The sequence below is a fragment of the Denticeps clupeoides genome, chromosome 1 (genome assembly GCF_900700375.1).
Source record: "Denticeps clupeoides chromosome 1, fDenClu1.1, whole genome shotgun sequence".
Taxonomy (NCBI): Eukaryota; Metazoa; Chordata; class Actinopteri; order Clupeiformes; family Denticipitidae; genus Denticeps; species Denticeps clupeoides.
In genome coordinates this window covers 25,640,627-25,667,756 of record NC_041707.1, presented here as the reverse complement: position 1 = coordinate 25,667,756, position 27,130 = coordinate 25,640,627, and the positions used below count along the sequence as shown (strand labels likewise).

General features: G+C 39.2%; 1 protein-coding gene across 1 annotated transcript in view; it reads right to left on the bottom strand.

The window, feature by feature from the left end:
* LOC114786953 (neurexin-2-like) overlaps positions 1 to 27,130 on the bottom strand; it is a 384,882-nt gene that overhangs the window by 79,396 nt on the left and 278,356 nt on the right. Inside the window, exons 11-15 of the mRNA XM_028974592.1 lie at positions 25,321 to 25,524; positions 22,220 to 22,246; positions 11,601 to 11,720; positions 9,461 to 9,842; positions 7,223 to 7,413 (exon numbers count right to left, since the gene is read on the bottom strand). Of these exons, the coding sequence (XP_028830425.1) occupies positions 7,223 to 7,413; positions 9,461 to 9,842; positions 11,601 to 11,720; positions 22,220 to 22,246; positions 25,321 to 25,524 (924 nt within the window). The remainder of the gene's footprint in view (positions 1 to 7,222; positions 7,414 to 9,460; positions 9,843 to 11,600; positions 11,721 to 22,219; positions 22,247 to 25,320; positions 25,525 to 27,130) is intronic.

The following is a 27,130-nucleotide window of genomic DNA, read 5'->3' as shown; positions in this document are numbered from 1 at the left end:
CACACATTCAAAGCAACAGCACCATCCTCTAAAAATGGTCTATATTTGCTTAGCATGCAAGTGCTACCTCACTGACTCAATCTACCTCACTTAAAACAGAACTGATGTGTGCTTTCCTTACTGTCCCATCATAAACCTGTACTTCTTGTGCATTTCCATCCCTTATGCCCTCAAATCTCCAGGAAAGCACAATAGACAGCTCATCTTGACTATTCAGTCAACACATTGTATTAATGCAGTACTTGTAGTACCTCTTGAGAGCTTCAGATATGCATTATTTCTGCCAAAAAGAGTATGTATGCAAAAATCACTAGAATCCATATGAGATGGTTTTGTGCACAATTTATTACAATTATCACAAAAATGTATTGTTTTTCATATATGGAGAGCAGCAAATGTGCATATATGTACGCAAATGTGCAAATGTGAGAGAGGTGAATAAACTCAAAGTTTATTGAGTCTTTGCTCTGTACCTGTGACAGACCTGCAATTCAAATAATAAGTGCACAATGGTGATGCCACAAACGGCAGAAAAATGCATCAGGTGAGCGAGGACTGAACAGCGACTTTTTGGAGCAAATCTAAAGGCACTTTCAGACCGAACTCGCCTGTGCTTGCTGTAAGGGCTACGCTTCCTGCAAAAAAAAAAAAAAAAATCTGCATAATTGTTTACATCTGCATCATGATGCATCAATTATGAGATTAATTTTAACACCCCTGCTCTGCAACATACTGAAACTCAAGACAGGTGCCCTGAATTTCAGGAAGTGGTTTGATTTTAGAATGGATCTGACTGGAGGCCTTCCCAATAGGTTCTCAGTGGAGCTGTCCAGGACTGGTGCAGTGGTGATGAATTCTCACACTGCTCCTGTGGTCTGGAGAGTGCACCAAAGAGGATTAATAACAGCTTCAGATACACGTGAGACAGTAATGTTGCTGCACTGCACTGTGCTGGTCATGCTACATCAGGTAATGTGAGCATGAGAGGCTGCTTAATTGACCATAATTTCTTGAAATAAGAAATACTACTACTACTACTACTGCTGCTAATGATAGATAAATAAATACATTTAGCCTCTTTGGCACACCCAAAAGATTGATGGGGGTAAGTTTACTATGCCAAAGGTAGCTTAACGCAAAGTATTAGACACGTCACTGGTCATACTCTTCACATTGTTTCCATTTACAGGTAGTCAAAAGTGACTGTAAAGTGAAAAATTGACTTATGTTTAGTGACACAAGTGTGAAAAGGTAATTGAACCAGTCAAGATGTGTGGGAAATGAGCAAGGTGACATTTTCAAACATCACAGGGCCCAATGGCTTATGTCACCGAGCAATTTATATAGAGATGTAACTTTTCACAAATGCTTCTGTAAGGTGCACACTGTCACACATAAACTATACACCTTGAAAAAAGTTTACATTTTCAGGATATGATGTTAAAAGAAAAATCACAACAAAAAACAAAACTGTGAGCAATGCAAAATAATGATATTTATTGCTAAAGGAAATTTTCTTATTTGTGCCGCACCAAATAACATTCACCATTTATCTACACAAACATTTACTTTTTTGCCTACAAAAAGAGAATAAAAAATGAATCAATAAATGTTTGTTTAATTAGACAAAGTGCTAGCAATGATAATGATCACGTGCATTTCCCAGGGAAGGGCTTGGGGTTGTGCACTGTAATGTGATATTTGTATTTGCTACTTGCTAATCATTTATTAATCAATTAAAAAGACAATTATATAATTGCAATGAACCTATCATTCAAGTGATCCACTCCAAACAAATAAAAACATATGTGGAGTTCATAATGACTGCCTGTGCAGAGACATATGGTGGTCTTTATGGGTCATAGAAACAAGGTAAAGGGCAAAAGGACATCTGTACCATTCCGCTCTCATAATACCTCAACTTGTGTCAAGACGGACAGCCCACCATCTGCACAGTTCAATTCTCCTTAAGCAAATAGACACACTTTTTTGGCAATAGTAGTATGTGGTTGTATGTTTATCAGTTGATACAACCAAAATAGCCTTACAGTGAATTACTAGCTTATCATAAACAGTCATAATCTTTCTTGGTCAACCGCATCTTTTCACCCATGAATATAAAACCCAAGGAGGCAAATATCTACCATCCAGTGGGACTGAGATTTACCAGTGTCTGTATTTTAAATTTGTGTTAAGACTGTCAAACATGTATTTTCAGTGCCTTGCTTTCATTACATGTTTACAGCTTCATGTACGTGAACATTGTTCAAGGCATATCATACTGTTCACTAACATATTGCTCTTAATAAAAGCCACAGACACTGCATCCAGAGAAGAACTGTGATACTTTTTTTTACTTTATGAAATATATGAAAGGAACATCCTGTGGCCCAATAAATACTGAACAATCAAACTCAAAATGCTGTGCATTCAGTGCAAAAAAAATCCAATAGTACATTATCAGAGTAGCATGTTGCCATATTCATAATTGATGTGTGTTTTAGCTTTTAATTCCATCATCCAGACAGAACATGGGAATGGCCACTAATGCTTCCTGACTGATAAACAATGATCCAATCAGTACTCCACCATATATCTATTTGACCTTGCAGTGTGTAATTCCAACAAATAATAAAAAACATCATATTTCATGACAAATAATGATAAAGCTACTTTTCTGATTGGTGCCACAATAAAGTAAGGGAAATGTGAAACAGTAGCCAGCTGTGCACTCATCCATCAACCAAGGAGACAACTTTATTGGCACTCCTGATCTAGGCAAAGAGCTCTGGCCAATCCTGCTTTCAGGATTTATGACAGATCAGGGATTAGGAAGGGAAGCGTTACCACACTGTTATTGTCCTTAACCACAAATCTGCTGCCAGATCACTTTAGTCATTGCTTTGTCTTTTCAGGCCACATTGTATTACTGTGGGAATGATGTCAGGTAGCTATACCACATGAGATGTTGTAAATCATTTTATCCAATATGGATAAATGGAATCTGGCTTTTAGTATTGAAGTATAATTGGGCAATGGTGGCCTAGCAGGTTAAGAAGCGTACTCTACCTCCCCAGTAGAACAAAATGACTGGCTCATACATGTCATAAGCTCCCTAAACTGAAATGAAATAATGATTGTAAGCTGCTGTGTCTATATTGCTTACTCTTTATTTACCAGTACTTGCTCTGAGAAGCAGATCACAAAAGCAGCAGAGGCGTGAGGAACTCTGACTAAGCTTATAGGATGTGAGACATGATAACTAATCAAATGGACTTGGATTAGAATGCAAATTCATGCAAGTATTTTTTTGGTCAGATCTAAATCATATGGAGTCAATTTTTGCAGCATGTTCATTTGTGGTGTTCAATGCAAACACCCACCTATATGGAAAGTTTTATTATTTATTTAATTGTTCAAATTTTGACACACAAACATTAAACTCAGTGGCTTGTTCTTCATCCTATGGTTTTTCTCTGCCCTCCAGTCTGGTTGAGATGGTGGCAGAGATTTGAGTTTATCCAGTCAAATATCTAGTCAATTTTAAAAATGTTTACATCGAAAGACAGGCACAACAAGCTCAGGCAAGATAAACAAAAAAACCTGTAGAACTCCAAACTCATATGACTCTCACAAAAACACAATATCCTGACAACACAAGCCAGAATGAAACATTTTCTTTTCTTTTTTTCTTCTATTCACATCTGATTGGCAGAGCACACAAATTGGGCTTTGCGCCATACAGCCTGTGGTCGATAGCCATTCAGCTGAAGCGCTTTGATCGATGCCTGGCGAATTTGCTAGAAGCAGAGGCGTGAGTAGCACATCCCCACAGCTGGTTAAAGTCATCGACTAGAGCTGCATCACTGACCTGACTTTGCCACCTGGGGGCCTTGACCAATCAGTCGACTCTCTTCCACAGCACACCTCTCAGCTGCACCAGTTAACCATTTATGGCATTGATGTGTCTTTGTTATTTATTTATATATTTAGTCACATATTTATTTATTTATTGAAGCAGTGCTGAGTCCTTACAAACATGAAGTTCAACAAAAACATTTGCATGTGATGAAACTACAACTCATAGTGGCTTTGCCAGACTTCCTTTATGTACATACAAAACACACATACCCCAAATATATTTTAAAAAGCACCCATATGACTATTGAAATCATATCAGCCTGCCATGTTATTGCTCAGCAGGATACAAAAGAGGATCATGAACATCCATTCAATGGGGAAAGGGAGTAGAGCCCTTCTAATGTTTTACTTTCCGCATGTATTAGTCTTAGGCCAATTTGTTTGTATGGCTGATTTGAAGCTAATTCACTTTGCTGGATAAAAATGGGACACATCTTAATAGCCTTGAACAATATCTCCTGTGAGGGGATGGAGAGATATAAAAATGTCAGGCATCACCAGCTATGGCATAAAGTAAAGGTTGGTGTTTACCAGAGGGAAACATTGTTTGCCTTTTGATTCCATTCAGGACTAATTAACGCTGGCCAACGTTGTTAGATAACTTGGGGGGACTTAGAGAGAAGGGTTTCAGGTCAATGTTCAGGTCAGTGACAAACTTGCAGGCTGTTTGAGGCATTGTTTGCTGTGATGCAAGTGAAAATGAAAAACCACAAATACCATGGTATGTTAGACATGAAGGAAAATAATCTGCTCAGATGTTTTATTAAGACTTCAAGCTTATACACAGAGTTCCTTCTTTTTCCCATTTGCCAGTGTTTGTTCTAAATCTTGAGCAGGTTTTTTCTCCTCAATACACACACATTGCACTGCAACACATTTATTCTACTCTCTTCTCTTATTCTTTCTGGATCCACATGTTTAAGAGGAAAGAGTTGCCATCTAGGTTTCAGAGGAGCATTCACATATTCAGGCAGAAATATACTATAGACAGAAATCTACTGTATCTTGTTACAAAGCCAACCTTGTATGTTGTAGGTGATTTGCTAACATGTAGATCTAAATCAGTGTAATTGCACAAAATCCACCCAACCAGATAAACATAAGAAACACTCTTGATTTGTGTGGACCACTTTATGCTCCTGACACACAATGTCACTTCGTCTGCTTTCCCATTTATCTTCAAAGTTGAAAAAATTCAATATTAGATTAATTCTACCAAAATGATGCGGTGTCTGGTGGTTCAGTTTTACGTTCCAGTTAAGAACTTTAAATTATAAGTGAGATTGTCTACAAGTGACCTGACCCCAATGTTTGGTCCTTCCTAAATGTTTCATGTCTAAAACCGATTCCTGCATGAATAGATTCTAGTAGATAAAGAGACATTGAGGGAAATGTCAGAAACTCTTCTTTTTAAATAATCAATAAGGCGGCTGAGACCCAACTACAGTTCTACTGTAATTCTGACAGTTTTAAACAAGAATCTACCAGCAGCCCTGTGCTCAGTCATTGAGTTCTTCTGATTGATGGCTTATCTCTATGCGAAGCCCCAAGACTCACAAACACACTTTAAAACAATACAATTAATAATTATAAACTTTTATTTGGAAAGAAAAAAAAACAGAAGTTATAGGTTTTTGTTCTTTTTGTCCTTGTTTTAAACTGCAGGATAGATTGAAGAGTCTATATTAAGAGTTGGGCCTGACCCTTACCATGATCGACTTAATTACCGACTGTTATGATGTGTGGTTCATTTACATAAATGACAGTCACACAGTCAGTGTTTTTACTGTGACATTTCCATACAGCCATAACCCCATGAGCCCTTGTAATATAAGCCCAGTTTGCTTTGTACATGCAAATCTATCTCGCTATAAGACCTAGGAAATGGTCTTTCGTGAACTGATGTCCTCTTATGAAGCTCTGGTCCAGTTGGCCTAAAGTATTGACCTTGCAACTCGGGGAGCCCTTGCAACTTGGACACACCACCCCCACCACAGCGAAATGAGAATGGCAGTAACTCAATGCCAACACCTTCCAACAACCCAAACCTGGCCCACCTTCACCACTTAACACTGTGCCCTCCTGCTACCACAACCTGGCAGATATTTTCAATGCTCAAAACAGATGAGTCTGTGTACATAGGGTGTCTGCATAGTGCAAAATAAACATATGTCTCTGAATGTTGATAAGGCAAATGAGATCATTGTGGACCCCAAACCACTCATCATCAATGGTTCAGAGATTGAGATTATAACGAGCATCAAATTCCTTGATGTGGCCATTACTGAGGAAATCACCACATACATGCATTCACCTTCCTCTGCCACCGGTTCACTAAAGCACCCATGCTCTGTCATTCAGACCTGATTCTTCCCTTCATTGTGGAAGTGGACATGACAGACGTTGGTTAAGATGAGGCCTGAACCAAAAATGTGATCTATGTTGCTTCTTCTCCAAGAAGGCCAACTCAGAACTGTTACGGGGTAGTGGACGTGAACTGCTGGTAGTTAAATGGGCTCTGGAAGAGTGGCCTCAGTGGCTCCAGGGCAGCAACACCCCCTTCCTTGTTTAGACCGACTACCAGGCCCTCCTTTCTGCCAGACAAAACAACTCAACCCCAGGCAGGACTGTTTGTCTCTCTTCTTTGAATAGTTCCATTTCACTCTCTCTTAACTGTCCAGCAGCAAGAACATCAAGGTGAATATCTGGCCAGCATGCCCCAGATATCTCCTCCTCTGCACAAGCCCCAATTCTGCCTCCCAGCAGGACCCTGGAATCCATTCAGTGCCCCTGGAAACCCGGATTCACACTGCCCAGGCCTCAAACCCTAGACCTATCCCCCACCTGGCCGCCTCTACTTTCTTGCATCCTGACGACTTATTCTGTTGGACCCTTTCGCCTGTTGCCGGTGGCCCAACGGCCCTTATGATTACTTTGGCCAACCGCAGATCCATCAACCAACACCATTGCTGCCACCTGCCTGTTCTAATCTACCACACTGGATACCAGGCCTGCTCTCTTAAATTCCGGTATAGCAACATGAGCTAGATACTGAATCTAATCTGCAATTAAATCCTAAAATAATTCAAATGCAAGCAGTGTTCTCTGTTAACATTGCTTTAAAATGCTTTAAATACCATTTAAAATTAGCTTAATTAAAACCCTCAAACCCACAGAAGTGGTTTTGAACATTCAAAGACACAGACCTTGGGAATGCATATTACATTTATCTTTAAAGTGCACCTGCCCAATTGAGTCACAGTGTGCCTGGTTGCAGGGAGGATAAATAGTGAAGTCGTACCTTTGAGGTCCAGGTTTCGGGCTCCATTGGAGTGCTGGGTTACGATGCGGGAGTCAATCTTCAGCGTATGAACATTGTTTGTGTCCCGGGAGACCACCACATTGTGCCACTGATTGTCATTCAGAGGCTTGTCCGAGTTTCCTTTCATGAGTGATGGCCCATTGCCAAGGTCAAAGACGTAGTGGATGTATCTAGGTAAAAGTATCAGTTTACAGTAAAAAAAAAAATGAAATGTTGAACAATGATGAACACAAGACCATTGTACTTGTCACCAACTTGTATTTGTTATTATCTGCTGGGATCATTTGCTTTGTATAATTCCATTACATTGCAATAAAAAAGGGATGTCAAGGGACTTCAAATACTCTGTAAAATAAAATGTATAATAATGTACCAATATTACATAAATTTACTAAACACTTGGTATCTAACTGCATACTGAAGAAGAGAAAATCATTTTTGTTGGTGTCTGTCACACAGAACACCTTTAATTATATTTTTAGAATAAGAAATGAGAGGGGTCTGAGTATCAACGTCTTTTAATTCTGGATGATTTTAGCCAGTGTCTGACACCTTTGTGTCACCATTGACCTTTCACTACTGTGCACATCTTGTATGCACAACAATCATACCTTGTAGAATATTCTATGAAAAATGAAAGGGCTTATTAACACTAGAATGACTGACATTTTTATTTTCTGGTGCGAGGTCCGAGGTGTTTTTCACCCCGGCTGAGATTTTCACAGGTCTTCAGCTTGATTCTACTTAATCTTTACCTGTGAGGGCTGGTACATTTGCATTTGCAGAGAAGACCATTGGAGTGCCCAGTGCAGTAGTAAATCACTCATGCTTCACTGCAAAAGCTGGACCCACTCTGAAGGTTTGTCATTGTCATAGTACATATGATATTTATATAAACCCATATAGAATGATGTTCATGTAAATGTACCATTCTCTATTTGTTTATCTTCCAACAGCGTAAAATTACAAACATGCTCCAAAGCTTCCTTTGCATAGGGTTGTAGTAGCCTAGTGGGTAACACACTCGCCTATAAACAGAAGACCCAGGTTCAAATCCCACTTACTACCATTGTGACCCTGAGCAAGACACTTAACCCTAAGTTGCTCCAGGGGAACTGTCCATCTAACTACTGATTGTAAGTTGCTCTGGATAAGGGCGTCTGAAAAATGTTGTAAATGTAAATGTAATGTAATGTAATGCATGTTAGACGTGGGAATGCTGCAGACCATCAGGGTGTGTACAGTCCATCAATCGCGCAGAACAGAGCCCGACTGGAATTTGGCAATTCATGAACTAATGGCATTCATTTCAATTCTGTTTGTAAGAGCAATCATGTGTCCTGTTGGTGCCATTGTGGATTACTGGTCAGAAAACGTTCTGGTGCCAGTAATCAAAAAGACAATGGCCCAAGATTGATTCATTTCAATTATGCAACACCTTCGATTTGATGACAAGGGCACACGACAGAACACGGGTGAAAACAGACAAATTTGTTGCAATCTCCGGCATTTGGACATGCTTCAAGAACTGTGCTGAGATGGCAGCTGGATGCCACGGAGTTGGAGACCAAGTATGTCTGCAATGGCGGTGAATGCCTACATTTTGTAAAAGGCATGTACAGGGTGGACAGGCAAAAGAAAATTGTTTTTGAGTCTTCTAGCGAAGGAACTCCATTGCCGATTCATGGAAATATTGGCACATATTGGTTGGTTTAAGCTAACAAATGCAAATGTGCCAGGCCTCACTGGTAATGGGTGTGTTTTCAGAACAAATGCAAGAGAGCAATGGAGCTCAGCAGGATGCCAGTAGGTGTGAGGTCCAGGGAATTTACATAAAATTTGCGCAGGCTTAGTAAATCAAGTGAATTGTGAATGTCTGGAATTAAACTTATTTTTACTAATACTAATGAAAATCAGTATTCCCTTTAAAAATACCACTAATTTCATTACTGACTTATGGACAGAAGAAAAACTGATTGATCACAATTTATTTCATGAAGAAGCTAAGGATTAAGTGTTAGTATTTATTGTTGCAAATGTGGCTTATGTCTTATTTTTGGAGCAATTCATTTAAATTATGACTTCATAACTTGGCTGTTAAGTGTTTATTATGTTCATCATATGTATAACCACTACTACAAAGTAGAGTCTATTCTGTTCAATTAATATCGCAATCCCTTATTACATAGTTCTGTACACATTTTTATAGACACTCACCCTTTGACCAGCTCGACCACTATGAAGTCGCTGCCATCTCCACTGTTGAAGAGCAGTAGGCCATCGGGGGTGGTAGTCTTGAACTGGAAGAAGAGGTGCATGGAAGCATACGCCTGTAATGTGGCCAGTGCCAGGTAGCTGCCCTTGTTTCGAAAAGTCACAGGGTCAGCAATGATGTGGCGCATGCCAAAGCGAGCATTAAGCTCACAATGGGAAATGTCCCCATTCTTGCACTGATCCAGGTAGGGCACACCATTGACAGTGAGCCCTTGCAGGTGTCCAATGAAGTTGGAAGGCACCACCGAAATGAAACGGCGCTCTGTCATGATGCCTGTCTCGATATTGTGGAACTCCAGTCGGGTGTGGGCACCAGTCATCTGGCCTGTTAGAGGTGAGAGGTGACAAAATGTGGTTACACTCTACATCATTGTGAGACACAGAGATCTCTGAACACTTTAAACCCAACATCAAAAACATGTGGTTTTAATAGATTTTCATAAACAGAATGGATTTAAATGACATCTTTATTATTCTGTGTATATAGGAGGGTGTATAAGAAGTCTGTCTTAGAACCTATTAATTAATACGGTGTTATTCCTGGGTATTACACTGAACAAAAACATAAACACAACATGTTTGTTTTTGCTCCCATTTTTCATGAGCTAAACTCAAAGATCTGAAATATTTTCTACATAGACAAAAGACTCATTACAATCAAATATTATTTACAATTCTGTCTAAATCCGTGTTAGTCTGCACTTCTCATTCCATCCCACCTCACAGGTGTGGCATATCAAGGTGCTTATATGAATATTGAACAGGATTGCCTTACACTGCCCACAATAAAAGGCCACTCTGAAATGTGCAATTTGATCACACAGCACAATGCCACAGATGTCGCAACTTTTGAGGGAACGTTCAATTGGAATGTTGACTGCAGGAATGTTTAATAGAGCTGTTGCCCGTGAAATTAATGTTAATTTCTCTACCATAAGCAGTCCAAAATCATTTCAGAGAATTTGGCAGTACATCCAACCAGCCTCACATCCGCAGACTATGTACAACCACACCAGCCCAGGACCTCAACATCCAGCATGTTCATCTCCATGATAGCTACAGTCACCCGGACAGCAACCAAGGAATTTCTGCAAACACTGTCAGATACAGTTTCAGGGAAGCTAATCTGCATGCTCATTGTCCTCATTGGGCTCCTGACTTGACTGCAGTTTGCCATCTAATTGACTTGAGAGGACAAATGCTCACATTCAATGGCATCTGGCACTTTGCAGCCTAATGTTGCAGCATGATAATGCACGGCCCCATCTTGCAAGGACCTATACACAATTCCTGGAAGCTGAAAACATCCCAGTTTCTGCATGGCCAGCATTCCCACCAGACATGTCACCAATTGAGCATGTTTGGGATGCTCTGGATCGGCATATATGACAATGTGTTCCAGTTCCAGCCAATATTTAGCACAGAGTGGACCAACACTCCACAGGCCACAATCAACACCCTAATCAACTCTATGCGATGTATGTGTGTTAAACTGCATGAGGCAAATGGTGGCCATTTATTGTGGGCAGTCTAAGGCACAACTGTTCAATATCCTTGCTAAAATATTTTAGATCTTGGGAGAAAAGTGTTGTGTTGTTAATTTGTTCAGTGTATGTTTGAAATAAAATAAAGCTGGAATGATTGAACATATATGCATATATGCATACATATTTATCCTGAGATGCAAGATCATAGAGCATCATTCAAAAATAGTCTATCATTGTCAGATGTTATTAGTCTTATATTGCATTCTAATGAACTTGTATTGCTTTATTTAAAATATTTATTTATAAATGATTATATATGTGCTTTGTACAAACACTTCAGTGTCATCAGCATGAAATATTTCTATTCAGATAACCTCTACTACAAAATAGATTATACTCTATGCAAGATCACAGACTATTTTGAAATTATGCTTAATCATGGTCACATGTTATTAGCTGCTATGAGAGCTTAAAATAAAAAGGTCCAATTGGGACAATTATTCAACTACTTAGATAACTATGTTTCTATTATTTGGTGTCTGTGCATACAATTGCCTCAAGATAGAGGGCAATTGATGGAAAAGCAAGTTTTGTACCTTCTACAGTGATGTTATCCACAGACAGTTGCAGGTTTTTCCCTCTGCGCACCACTTTCACTGTGTGCCACTCATTGTCGTTCAGCTTCTGCCCTGCGTAGAGCATCTCTGGTCCTTTACCTGTGGGAGAAGAGCCCTGTCACGCAGCTGGCATCTGGCAGGTGCCATAGATCAGAGAGGAGAAACCTCACACATTCACAGCCAGGCCAGAGATGATGGACACACACTCACAAACAACACACAGGGAATACATACAGATTTCTGACCTTTATATGAGTTTTGATTACACTGATGCAGACACATTTTTTTTTTATCCTTGACATTATGAATAGAATGTGTGAGTTCACATTTCCTAAATAAAGTCACATATTCCATACCATACATATATCAGACATGACAGTGTCAAAGTGTCTTCATGGAGGTCTGGAAAAGAGGAGACTGGAAATCACATCTGCTCATGACAAAGCATAATTGCCTCACGTGTTCTGGGAGAAAGGGCCACTCTAAACTGACCTCTGGGTGTTGTATCTTTCTATTAAATCACGTAATGTCAACGCAGGGCTGAATAGGTGAAGACAGGGGGTGGGGAGGATATGCCCCCGCTAGAATGTCACTTGGACATTTGCCAAACAGCTTAGAAAATGTTAATTACAGAAGAAAATAATGAGCTTGTAAACAATAGTGATGAGGGGTCCTTTCTGTCTGCCTGCAGGCCTTCCTGAAATAACACAGATCCTTGAGCAAACCAGTCAAACAGATTATATGCAGTCTGTAAAGATTTCTGCTTCATGCTGAAGGGGTGCGCCATTATGAATAAAAATAGATGAGTGTGCTCCTTTCCTCAACACTCAGACATATGTTACTCAAACAAAAGCAGTAAAGCAGGTCTCTCTTTATTTGATACTAACAGGTGTTTGGTACATAGCTAGTCCACAGTTGTTGTGTAATGAAAATGCACAGAGAAATTCAGCATGTGTGGTGAAAACAAAAGAGTAAGGGCTTTGATGAATGGTAAGAGGCTATAGGAAACTCTGTTTGCTTATTCTTCAGTTTCTTTGCTCCCCAAACCACTCAAATACTAACAATGTGTGCAGTCCCCAGTCTCCAGGGGGTGTCTTTGAAACCTTATTTCTCTCTTCTATTTCACGCAACATGTTGCTGCATCTCCACTCCTTTTTGTTTGCACAGACAGCATGCATCCTTATTAGACATGTTGAGCCTTTGTGACCAACAGAAACGTGTCCTTCTTTGTGTTGGAATGCATTCTAAAAATCCAATGTCAAGTAATTAGAAAAGCAACAACAACCATTAACCAATAATTACCAGGTGAGCATCTCTACTCCACTGACCATTGTCTACTTGTCAATTAATGGACAATACACATCAATAACCTGTCATCTGTAGTTTTTCTACTCTACACTAGATGCAGCCCAGGATCAAAGGTTGTGATGCTTTACATTGTTGTTTTTAATGTGTGTTTATTCTTAGATCATGGATCATATTCTTGACTTTTGGCGAAATATTTGGATTTAAATAGACAATTTCCTGAATATTGTAGTTACATAACCAGAAACAACACAAAAAATATTTGCTACGAATAATGACGTTCTCAAAACATAATTTAAATTTGCACAGAATATGCTGATTTGGCGAAAACCTCTATACAAACCTATATTACTTTTAATTGCTTCTTTGCATGTAATACTTAAGAATCTCTGTCCCTTGATTTAAAGTCTGATTTAAAGTCTGATTTAAAGTCGCAAGATTAGGCCTTTTCTCTTGCAACAGGCTACGCAGCTCCTCGTCCAGGCAATGGTCATCTCCAAACTCGACTATTGTAACTCTCTCCTGGCTGGAGCCTCTGCAGTCACCATAAAACCACTCCAGATGATCCAAAATGTGGCAGCCCGTCTCATCTTCAATCAGCCAAAATACACCCATGTTACACCTCTTCTCATCTCTCTCCACTGGCTCCCAGTAGCTGCTCTCATTGAGTTCAAATCCTTGACGCTTGCCTACAGGGCTGTAAATGGAACTGCACCCTCCTATATCAATACAATAGCTAGCTAGCTACACTCCTGCACGCTCTCTCAGAACAGCAAATGAAAGGAGACTAAAAATTCCTTCTTCACGGGGTCTCCAATTCCAATCATCTCTGTTCTCCGTTGTTGTCCCTGGCTGGTGGAACAACCTGCCCTCCTCCACACGACTAGCCGAGACTATCAGCACTTTTAAGAGGCAGGTGAAAACCCTCTTGTTCAAAAAGTATTACAGACAAATCTAACACTTACACACGCACATGCGTACACATTGCACAAACAATACAAAAATGTATAAATACATTATGATTTTTTTTCGTCAAGCACCTAACAATCTCTGAGCATGCTCCTCGCTGACAAGTTGAGCCTTATCAGGGCTCTTAGTTTGTAAACTCAATATTCTATAGAAATCAAATGAGAATTGCTGGTGTCTTCCTCTTGTAAGTCGCTTTGGATAAAAGCGTCTGCTAAATAAAGTAAAGTAAAGTCAAGTCAAGTCTTAAAGAACATAATATAATGTATGGTATGTTTTAATAAACAGAGACAGTTTTAGTTCACTGTTGAGATCTTTCTAGTCATCAACACCTTGTCCCATGGTCAACACGAAATTTATAGAGTGCAAAAAAGAACTGAGAGAAAATTGAAAGATAAACAAATCTAAATGTTACTGCCTTAATCCACAACAAGGCATTGTAAGGCTCACTGCCCTGCCACTGTGTTGCATCTGAATCACAAGGCGATATCCAGGCAATGGGCCCAACCACAAGACAGCAGAGAGTAATAGGCCGTACCTAGGTCTGCAAGTTGCCTGAGGACAAATGCTGCTTAAGACAGCTCAAAATGGAACAAAGAAAAATCAGGCAGGGAGACAGGGAATGTCACTCATGATGCCATCACTGGTGCTGTAGCACCAAAATGTGGTGTGACTGGCACTGGCATAATGACACTGGCCTAGCACTTGGCCAAGGCAATGGCTTCTGGGAGATGAGTCAGTGCAGAGTGCTAAATAACCAGTGATCAAGGTCAGAGGAGGAGTCATTCTTCCACGTGGTTGTGTATAAAAAGAGCAAAGAAAAAGTCAAAGGATGTGGTTATTGTAGACCTGATTACTTCATTAAAGAACATATATAACATAATGTATGCAGCAGAAATACATAGTCAACTATACATTTAAATAATTAGCATATCTACTGCTGTCATAAAAATCTAAACATATGCACTTCAAATAGATATTAGGAATAAAAACAGAAGAATATTTGAAGAGAACGCAAATACTTGTCTTTTTGCTTGTGGTTGAACAGTATGCCCTCTTTACTCATATGGGAGACAAGCACAATTATGATGACCAACCATTTGAACAGAAAAAGGTCTTTTTCCATGGCAGTCTAATTAAAATGCTGTTTTGAAAGAAAACCTCTCCCCTCAACTCACCCATTGCCTGTCTCACTCAATCACACTTTACCTACATGCCTGTCCTTACTTAATTTGTAGCTCAGCAGCCCCACTCTCAGGAGGCAAGAAAAATGGCGCAAATAAAAAAGGGCATGTTGGAAGGGCATGTATCTTTGCTGACAGGTATGCTTCTATGCCAGCATAACAAATGAGGGCTAATGTAGGCTGACAGAGCATGCTCTGTGTGTGCATGTGGTCATGAAGTTGAGTGAATGGTGCAAAAACAAGAGAGGAAAACCTTTCCTCTTAGGCCTCTATATGCAACCGGATTGGTAATATAACTAGGCGCATGTGCCAGAATGAAAAATATCTGGGGTGGTAGTAGCCTAGGGGTAACACACTCGCCTATGAACCAGAAGACCCGGGTTCAAGTCCCGCTTACTACCATTGTGTCCCTGAGCAAGACACTTAACCCTAAGTTAATCTAGGGGGCCTTTCCCTGAATCTACTGATTGTCTGATAAATGCTGTAAATGTAAATATCTGTGGTATGTAAAGCATAAGATAAATAAATACTAATGCTTTACAACCAATACCAACTATTGCCATTTTAGTGAACCGGCACTAATAAAGAATGCTGGACTTAAAAAGTACCCAAAAAGTATATAAAAAAGCCTGCCCTAATTCCAGACCTTAACTTCACCAGTGGCAGAGGTGGCCCCACTTCCTATTTTCCATCACTCCAGCTTTAGTCCCCATCTTGGGCACTGTAAAGGCCTGCTCTCAGCCCTTCTCTGCTTCTTACCCCCTGCCCTGATGAGCCCTGCAAATCCCATAATTGGGAGATTGGCAGCCATCTGGAGCATAGATTGTCTGGATGTATAATTCAGAATGTGGAGTCAGCAATGTGCAGAGGATGGTGCATGGAAAACTCTCTGGTGATAAACCTTCTTTTGCATGTGTGTGAATGCATGCTGCATTCAGAAGCACAAATGCTTAAATGATATGGATGCAGCACATACGTGGGTAATGGCAAACAAAGTATGTGAATTGCCTTCCAACAGTTCCTGTGCCCCTTTTCTCCTTTGCCATCTGTTCCAGCTTTGGCTAAGGTCCCTTGTCTTGTTTGCAAAGAGTAATGCAAATTCCCTCACTTCCAATGCAACCAGTATCTGCGTCAACTCTTCACTGAATCATCCTCTTTTATCTTTCAGACCATGTGTAAAGAAAGAAAAATCTGCCAACTAATCTACAAATATTTTCTAGCTCCCTGTTTTAATTAGCTGCTAACATATTTAAAGAGAGGGGTATCTTTTTCTCTGTCAATTGGCCAAATGAACCTCCCACTTCCTCTCTTTTTATCTTCTGGAATCCAAATTTTTTCCACTGACTTTGCTCACCAAACATTCATCACCACCTTATTTGTTCTACAAAATGCACCATTTCACTCCATTCTCAAGAGAGTTGATAATACCAACAGATGAATTCTTTCTAGATGACATTGCACCAGCTGACACAATGAATGCAGTAAACAGCTTATGCTGCATTGAGCCAACATGCTAACAAATGGTGCTGGGCCATGGCATAAGCAATATTGACAAATGCTAAGGGCATTATCCATTATGTTGGTGCCAGAAATGGAGGAAGAAAAAATATTGCAAAATATTAATATTTCTTGCTATGAAAAGAAAAACCAACATGAATTTATCTGCTTTCCTTGTGATTTAATACAGAGCATTTTGGGATAGATGCAAGTTTGTCACACCTGGATTTGAGGATCATTCCTCCTTGCAGATCCTCTCCATTTCTAGCAGGTTGGATGGTAAATGTTGGGGGCCAGCCATTTTTAGGTTTCTCCAGAGATACTCAATTGGGTTTAAGTCTGGGCTCTAGCTGAGGAATTTAAGAACATTCACAGAGCTGTTGTAAAACCACTCCGTTATTTTAGCTGTGTGCTTAAGGTTATTATCTTGTTGGAAGGTAAACCTTCAACCCAGTCTGAGGTCCTGAGCACTCTGGAGAATGTTTTTGTCTAGGATATCCCTGCACTTGGCTGAATCCATCATTTCCTCGATTGCAATTAGTAGTCCTGTTTCTGCAGCTTCAAAACACCCCCACAGCATGATACTGCCACCATTATGCTTCACTGTTGGACAGCAGTGCCTGGTTTTCTCCACACATACCACTTCGAATTAAGGCCAAAAGTTCTATCTTGATCTCATAATTTTTTAGCAAACTCCATTCGGGCTTTCATGTCTTGAACTGAGAGGATTATGAAGGCCACTGTGCTCTTAGGAACCTAAAGTGCAGCAGTCCAGGCAGATCCTCAGGATTCTCATTTGCTCAGACATGCATTGAGAGCTGTAAGGTGTGTGTCTTTCCTAATCATGTCCAATCAGTATAAATCAAACAGCTGGACTCAAATGAAGGTGTAGAAACATCTCAAGGACTATCAGAAGAAATGGACAGCACCTGAGTTAAATATATGAGTGTCACAGCAAAGGGTCTGAATACTTGGGCCCATGTGATATTTCAGTTTTGTTTTGTTAATAAATCTGCAAAAATTTCAATTGCGTGTTTTTCTGTCAATATGGGGTGCTCTGTGTATTCATGGGGGAAAATGAACTTTAGCATGATTTTAGCAAATGGCTGCCATATAACAAAGAATGACAAATTTAAGGGGGTCTACATACTTTCCCACTGTATGTATGTATATGTGTGTGTGTGTGTGTGTGTGTGTGTGCATATGAAAAAAGGGTTAATTATGAAAAAACAGGCTTGTTGGAGAGGGGCAGGCAGTCTGTCTCTCATCCTGTCTCTGCTGTCCTCAGCAGAGCAATGACAAGCATCATCACACCCTGGTTTATGTGAAAAATTCAGTTGCAGCTGTGCCATACTGGAGAACCTGATGACCCTGAGTACTAATTAAAAAAGAAGGATGATGCCCCTAACACCTTTGCACCACCAGGATGAGCCACAACTGGAGCATAGATTCTGAATGGCATTAGGTAAATGACCCAGCATCAGCAGCAGATGTTGACTGGTAGAAGGTAATACATCTCAGATCAGTAAGTTAACTGTCATACATGTTATGAGCTTATAATTGGCTATACTCAGATATACTGAAAAGTCTTGATAAGTGGCATGACGTACAGTACAGGCCAAACGTTTGGACACTCCTTCTCATTCAATGTGTTTTCGTTATTTTCATGACCATTTAATTTGGTAGAGTCTCACTGAAGGCATCAAAACTATGAATGAACACATGTGGAGTTATGTACTTAATAAAATGTAGAGACCTGGCCTCCACAGTCACCGGACCTGAACCCAATCAAGATGGTTTGGGGTGAGCTGGACCACAGAGTGAAGGCAAAGGGGCAAACACCTCTGCAAACTCCTTCAAGACTGTTGGAAAACCATTTCAGGTGACGACCTCTTGAAGCTCATCGAGACAATGGCAAAAGCAGTAATCAGAGCAAAGAGTGGTTCTTTTGAAGAAACTAGAATATATGTTTTCAGTTATTTCACATTTTTTTGTTAAGTACATAACAAAAATATGTTTTGATGCCTTCAATGAGAATCTACCAATGTAAAGGGTCATGAAAATAAAGAAAACACATTGAATGAGAAGGTATGTCCAAACCTTTGGCCTGTACTGTATGTTTTGGTTACAATGAACCAGAGAAGAGAACAATTCACCTCATGCAGTCAGTTAAATTGTCACAAGTCACATAGAGAGAGAAAAATGCAAGGAGAATAAGGAAAATACACAAATAAATAAATAGACAAAAGACAACATTGAGCCTGCAATCCCTTAAATCTACCCCACTTTTTCTGCACTATTCTGTTATAACTCTCTCATCTCTCTCCCAGAGAGAGGGATCATCGATCTTTATCTGGTTGTCTCCCTCTGTCTCCATCCTGTCTGCCTCTGAGTCTTTACTGCTGTTTGTCGAACAATGCTTTTCCATCCGCTTTCCTCTCACCGTGTCAAGCTTTGTAGTCTGTAGCACTTCTGCATTCTGTCTCACAACTTCATATTACCACACTCCCTCATTCTCACACTTTACACACTTTCATTCTCTCCCTCCCTTTCCCGATCACCTCTCAAGTTCTTTGCTATATATTACTCTCTGTATGTCTTCTCTGAGGACCAAAAAATCATTTGAAGCTATGCCTCCATGTACAGAACACTCTCCAGGAATTCACTGATCACCAGACATGAAAAGTACTAATGTACATTTAATGCTGTATGGTACTCTACTTGTGTACATTTTGTAATTATCTTTTCTGAACATCTCGATTGTTACCTGAAATAAATAACATTTATTGTAAATGCCTCTGTTCCTATGAACTTCTGAGGGACTTCAACAATGAATAGTTGATGAACTGGCAAGTTAATCTAGTGTTAGCAAACCATTGTTGAAAGAGGGAACACTATAATACACACTCCAGTGAATAAGAGAAATTCATTAAACAATTTTAAGGGTGCAAGCAGACACATAACGCAAGCTTTCCTGCACACTGTCTTCAGAATTCTATTTCACATACATTCTCACAAACACACATACACACAAACAACAACAACATTTAATCTCATTCTATTTGAAGCTTATCCATGCTTCAAAATAATACTTTATTGATTTTATAATAAGTATTTATTTAATTCCTGTTTAACAGAGAAATGTGGCAAAATTTATTTCAACATGCAATACCACATTATATCTGCAAACACCTTTTTTTCTAATTTCTGAAAAATAATTTATTGCACAGTAACATCAAAATAAAAGTAATTAATCTGGGATGCAATTTAGTTGCATCCCAGTTGCATCCCACTGCATTGGTAACCATGCAGTGTATTCAATATTATCAACCTGATTTTAGTTAAATAAAGAACCCATTGAAACTTTGTTTCATGCACTAGATTTCTCAGGCTACTGGATTATGCACACTACCTATAAATCAGAAACGTTTTTCATATGTGAGTGTTCACCACAAGGTAGGAAATTTAATTAAAATGCTTTTAAAAGCCCTTCTCCAGCCTTCCACTGCAATACTTTGGAAGGCTCCAGGACATCATTTTCATTTCTCTATATTCAGGTGGCTTGATCTATGTGATATATTTTGCTGGCTATGTATAATTGATTAAGGGGCTTGACACAGTTTTAGCCCTGCAGTTTAGCAGTTGGAGTTTCTTTGTAAGATTTGAATTGTTCCTTGGCAAATTAAATGCATCTTTTAAAACGTCAGCAGGAAGGTTGTGCGTTTATCTGAGACACAGTACTCACTTCCCACCAGTTATTCAGGAAAAGAATTACATATATTAAAATGAAATGTTATTCAATGCAGTGAACCATTAGGATAACAGCTGTTGCTGCACCACCCTGAAACAATGCACATTTTTGCAGTCTTTGTAAGAGATATACAACCCTTTGTCCTTCCCCCATGGTCATACGCAATGTAATGCAAAACAAAGATATGATATTGCCATGTTATTAATATAACACATCCAGTATGTTTACACAGGAGCCTAGCATTTGAACCCATGAGTGCATTGGTTACTAAAGACATACATTAATTATGAGATACAGATACAGATTCGAGAATGCATGGCATTCTCGAAATAAACATCCTGCTGACCCATAGCATGTGGTACATCAGTGGACCTACAGCACACAGGCCCAGTCCTGTTTTGTTTGAGGTTCGTGTCAGCCAGAGGCAGAGGGGTCTATGGTGTGATGAAAATGACTCACAGACTACAGGTGATACCACCAGTGATGGCTGCAGGGCTTGACTTCTATCACCCTATCACCCTAAATCTCTCGGCCTATCTTTAGAGGAAGGGCGTGACATTAGCTGTGGCACAACTTGGTGCCTTGTGCTTGCCATATGTCACATCATCGCCCCCTGCCTCAAGCATGCGGGGGTGCCACTATGTCATGAATTGCCAGTCTTCATACCAGCTGCTGCAGGTCAGCGGGAGGTCAGATGTGCATACCATCAGACCACAGACTGTTCATTTTAAACGGTTTTTAATGAGCTACAGTCATTGCTTAGGTTGACCTAAGGAAAGACTAAATAAATGACATAATGTAATTGTAGAGTAATTCTCCAATTATTTAGTACTGATCCATGTCTCTCTTTTACGAACAAAGCTTCATACACAAATCATATATATTTCTAAATATGTTAAAATTTAATAGGAAACACACTGTACATTCAAATAAAGTAGTAAAGGTCTGTATCAAGCGTAAAATTCTTTAAAGAATTTGAATTAAGATGTTTGATCTTAAGCATTAATGTTGCAGAACATATTGGTGTGTTAAATGTTACCCTGTGTGTGTTAATAGTATTGAACAGCATTTAACAGTTCCATACTACAGTGATGCAAAAGCAATCAGATATTTTGGTGAAGTGACTGTATGTTGATGAAAGGTAAGGCAATCAGATCAGCCCATAACAGTGAGTCTTTTTGTGATTTTAAAAATTGGATACATACATATTCACAAATGAACACAAAATGACACATAAGAACACATGAGCATGAACATGAAACACACGCTCAAACACACACACACGCGGTTTCTCCTCTGTTTGGGTACACTGTGACTTACCTTGGCAGTGTTTTTGATTGTGTAAACAAAGACTGTCACTGTCACTGCAAATCATGACTAATATTAGCTTTTTGCTGTCAGACCCTCCAGCAATAATGCCCCAGCAGGGGGTCCTTGAAACTGCCTGCACATATTGCCTGATACATGTCTTAGTACCCAGAATGACATTGTGGGGGTTGGCTGTGTTACATGGGTCTGTAGTGTGATCAGTATGTGTGCATGTGTGTGGTTCAGAGATAGAGAGGGAGACAGAAAACAATACTATATATATGAAAGAAAAAAGGGACAGAATCTTACTGAGGAAAGCAAAGATGAAAGAAAAGAGAAAAATGAAGTGACGTGTTAAAAATAGTAATTTACAAGAGTAGAAAAGGGAAACAGATGAGAAACAGACATTTTTAACAAGGTTATAAGGTAAAAATTATTATAAATCAAAACATAAAAATGGCAAATTAAAAGATCCCAGAGCATAAAAAATAAATAAACAGATAATGAGTTGAGTAAAAGAAGACAAAGAGAAGAATAAGAGGCAAAGGGGAGAGAGGAAAAGTGTAAAAATGCATAGAACCACTTACTGAGGTTACAGTCTATCCTGATACAATCTGGCGGGAGAGAGAGCGAGATGGTGAGATCAAATTAAAAGAAAAGGAGGGAGAAGAAAACAGAGAGAGAGATAACATTTTACATCCTTCAAGGTACATTCTGCAGACAACCAAGCATTTTCTCTGGGGCCACCATCCGGGGACATGCTCCAAGTCAGAATCACCCTTTGCCACCAAGGACCCTATAGAATTCCCTTTCAATCCCCCCATCCGTCAATCACTTAAAGCCAATGCTGAAGAGCATCACCTGGCAAACCACATTGATGTTCTCTAACTGTACTCTTGGTGGATTTTCTTTTTATCATCACATTATTTAGAGGTTGTGGTGATTTGCAAGAGACACTTCAGGACTGGAAAGAGATAGCTACATATTTTTGGGAAAGGGTGTTCTGCATGCCAGAGCCACACAAAAGCAGATTTCAGATATATTTGTCTGAAGCCATTCTAGGTCCAATTAAATGATAGATTAGAACAAGAAATTGTGATTTTGCTTTTGAATTTGCTTTTGAATTAAGTTAAACTGGTATGAAATATGCTGGTAGGTAGAATCTGTGGAGCTGGATTTAAAATGGTGGACAGGCGGTTCCTGCAGAACTGCTCGACACTCTCTGTCCTGTGCCTCCCTCTGCTGGCTGCACACTATATGTGCGCATTACAGTGACTGTGGCATGGGCTCGAGCTGTCAACCGCAACAGAATAGTGGACACGAACAGCCAGGAACCAAACTCACTGTTTACTGATGAAGGAAACAGAGAAAGTAAAATTCAGGAACTTATCAACCTTGCGTAAATCAACCTTTATCAGTGTATACACAGGCTTTTGTTGTCTCTGAAAAGATCAGGATAATAAATGCTTTCCTAACCGCTTGCTGAGTCAAATCCTTACCTCCTGTGCTGTTTAGCTGAGATTATTTACAGAACTGTCAATTCAATAGCCATAGACTTTGGGGTTGCTGCGTATGTCAATTATCAGGAGTACAGTTGTAAAAACCTACTCATTAACAATGCAGATTGATTCTGTTAAATACTTGAAATGGAGGAAAAAAATGGAGGAAAAATGTACTAAATTGACAATAAAGAAACAAGTGATACATTTGGTTGCATTGTGTCCTTCTGTACCCCAACATTTGGACAACTAAACCCCAAGATATTTGTTATTTATTTAGATAAACAATCTAATAATAATATAAAATAATCTCTCTTGTTTGTGTGTGTGTGTGTGTGTGTGTGTGTGTGTGTGTGTGTGTGTGTTCGCCTGTTCCCATATGGAGTTATAGTAAGCTGATTTCTCTGGCTGTTCGTTCCTGAGGGCCGCAGACATACAGGCCATTGAAGGGATGAAAAGTTCCACCTTCTGGGCTTTGGCCAGGTGAGAGAATGAACAAGAGTGACCGAAAGAGATCCAGAGAAAGAGAAAGATGGAATAAAAGAGAGAAAGAAAAGGCGCTAGTGAGGGATGGTCCCGTCCATAAATACCATCAGATCTAAATGCTAAAATGCACTGCTCTGTCTCTGCCTGCTTCTGATGTTGAAGTTTGAACATCAATAGGCAGGTCCAGATCACTTCATATATGCCAGGAGCACACTTGGAATTTGTTTCAGACTGAACACAAACATTAAATAAATCCTTATTTAACTATTTGACATATGGCCTAGTCATCAACTATTGTATCCATTAATTACACATTCCCAAAACACACATGACTTCAAAAGTATTATGTTTATTAATAATTTTATTAATAAGCATATCTGAAAATCCATATTCAGTGCCTACAGAAAGTATTCACAGCATATCACTTTTTCCACATTTACAGCCTTATTCCAAAATGGATTAAATGCATTTTTTCCTCAGACTCCTACACACAACACCCAAATGACAACATGAAAAAAAGATTACTTGAGGATTTGGCAAATAAAAAAAAATATGTGTTATAAAGGCTGTGATATTCACACCTTTTGCTCAATAATTTATCATAAGCCCTTTAGCAGCAATTACATCCTCAATCCTTACAACCCACTGCATGATGCTGCCACCACCATGCTTCACTGAAGGGATGGTATTGGCCGGATGATGATCTGTACCTCTAAAAGTGACACCTGACATTCACACAACAGGGTTCATCAGACCAGAGAATTTTGTTTCTCATAGTCTGATAATAATTCAGGTAGGCTGCCATGTGACTTTTACTAAAGACTGGCTTCTGTCTGGCCACTCTACCATACAGGCATGATTGGAGGATTTCTCTAGAGATGGTTGTCCTTCTAGAAGGGTCTCCATTGTCCACAAAGGACCTCTGGAGCTCTGACAGAGTGATCTGATCTCCCTTTATCGCTCAGTTTAGTTGGCTAGCCAGCTCTAGGAAGAGTCCTGGTGGTTTGAACTTCTTCCACTTACGCATGATAGAGGCCACTGTGCTCATTGGGATCTTCAATTTTTTCTGTAACCTTCCCCAGATTTGTGCCTAGAGACAATCCGATCTTGGAGGTCTATAGACAATTCCTTTGATTTCATGCTAGGTTTGTGCTCTGACATGAACTATCAACTATGATGTTTGGAAAGGTGTGTGTCTTTTCAAATCATGTCCAATCAACTGTTTTATTCCACAGATGGACTACAATTTAGCTGCAGGAACATTTCAGAACACAGGATGCACATGAGATAAATTTGGATCGGTGAATACTTATGTACATAAGTATTTTTTATACATTTTTATAAAATTACCAAGACCTCAAGTAAACATTTTTTACGTTGTCATTTACGGGTGTAGTGTGTTGAGTTCTATGGAAAAATTCATTTAAATCCATTTAGGCACATAAAATAACAAAATGTAGGAAAAGTGATATGCTGTGAATTCTTTCTGGATGCACTGTATACTGTGAGCATATACACCAAAATCTTCAGGGTTAATCCTAAACAGAAAGGAACCAGGAAAAGACAGAGCAAGTGGCATCCATGAAGTTTTGTGAGCTCAGGATTGTTGATGAAAGAACATGGATATGGAACTGGAAGGGATACAACCCAGGGAAAAGAAGTGGTGATACGTCAGGGTTAATGGTAGTGGAGGTGGTGGCTACCTAGGTTAACGGTGAGTTTGACCCGTCCTCCATCTAGCTCCAAGCGCAGGGTGTCAGCTGACTCCTTAGAGGTGGTGGCAATGAGGAGGCCATAAGCCCGCTGTGACATGAAGCGCAACGCCACATCTTCAGCCTCTGTGTGCAAGGTGCTGGGCATGATGATCTTTAGATACATACTACCATCATAGCTCAGAACCGTGGCCTCTGCGCACATAAAAAACACATTAAACACAAATTATATTTTATATATAATTGTCTATATTTTAATAAGCACAAACGGATTGTGCGCATTTGTTTAAATCTTAAGAACAACCCCAAACATTGTGGAAAGAAAAACAGAATGTCTGCATGTTAATGTTGCTGAGGATTTCATGAATGCATAATTGATATGTAATGTACATGAAGTTAACTATGGCTAACTAAGCAGTGTATCAAAGTACATGATTAAAATAATGTATAAACATAACATTAATAATAATAATAATAATAATAACAATATCTTGTTTTTAAATTATACAAACCAAAAAGAGAGTAAAAAAAATGTCTTTATTTGAATGAGGATCAGAATTTGATTCTGAACTAAACTCAACACTTAAAACATGTGTGATCAGACAGGATTGTGAGACTTATTGCATGAAGCCAAGTCTTGCAGTAACTCTTGTACTACAGCTTAAAATAAACACATGCTAAAATTACATTTTGCCCAAGGATGCCTCCAAAATTGGGTCGCAGCACAACGCCAATGGTGCAAATGATTGCCAGTTACTGGGTAAATCCTTTCTTATTATGGAATTCATTTATTTTGAATCATAATTAATTTGGCATTGAGCTAAAGCTCAAGGGCCAAAATCCAAATATAGAGACATTCCAGAAATCAAACAATACAGGGTGAAATGAATATATAAGCGATTATGTTCTCCGTTCTTCAGAACACAATTGTGTTCTATATGTAACCACATGCTAATAGAGCATTACAAAATTAAATTGCATAAAAAGATATCGACAGGGCTCGTAAACACATCATTTTTCAAATGGTTCTCAGATACACAAATAGTGTATGTGAAATATTTTACAGTCATGCCACACTGTAAAAACTTTCAGGTTTTAAAAACATGATAAAGTGCTACAGGCGGTCCAAATTCCCCAGATTTCACTCAAGCATAAAATCTGCCATTGCAGCACCCCCTTGCTACCTACAAGACTTAACCATCCAGGTAACACCATTGACAGCCACAATACATTTTCTGTGACTAAATTTTACTAATGCAATTATTACCTCAGTCTTTTTTTCATGTGTTATCTGTTTTATAATTTTATAAGGTGGTTTTAATGTTGTGGCAGACTGGAGTCTGTAAAATACGGTCTGTAAAATAAATGAGTTTCATTGTGAGATCTTATCATAGATAAGCCATGTTCCTTCATGGACGATCCACTAGAATCCATGCACTGGTTCCTCTTCCTGTTCTTGTTGTCCTCGACACTTAGCCCTGATTGCAAATTTCCCTGTTGTAGGACTAATAAAGGATTATTATGTAATTTTGCCATGTCACTGAGTTTTTAAGTTTCCCCATTGTCCTCTGTCCTCACCCTTTGACTACCATACCACCTACCTGTCAGTTAGTAGATGTTCTATGATTTGTGAGAAAATAATTCTGTTCTGTTTTTGGCCATTGTGCTGTTTTTTTGGTGAATAAACACTTTTCAGATCTGCATATGTAGATTAATGTAATATAAATCTAAATGTATGGGATATTGCACATAGGTTTATGGACAGGATTTGGAATAGAAAAAAAAAAGAAGAAAATATCTG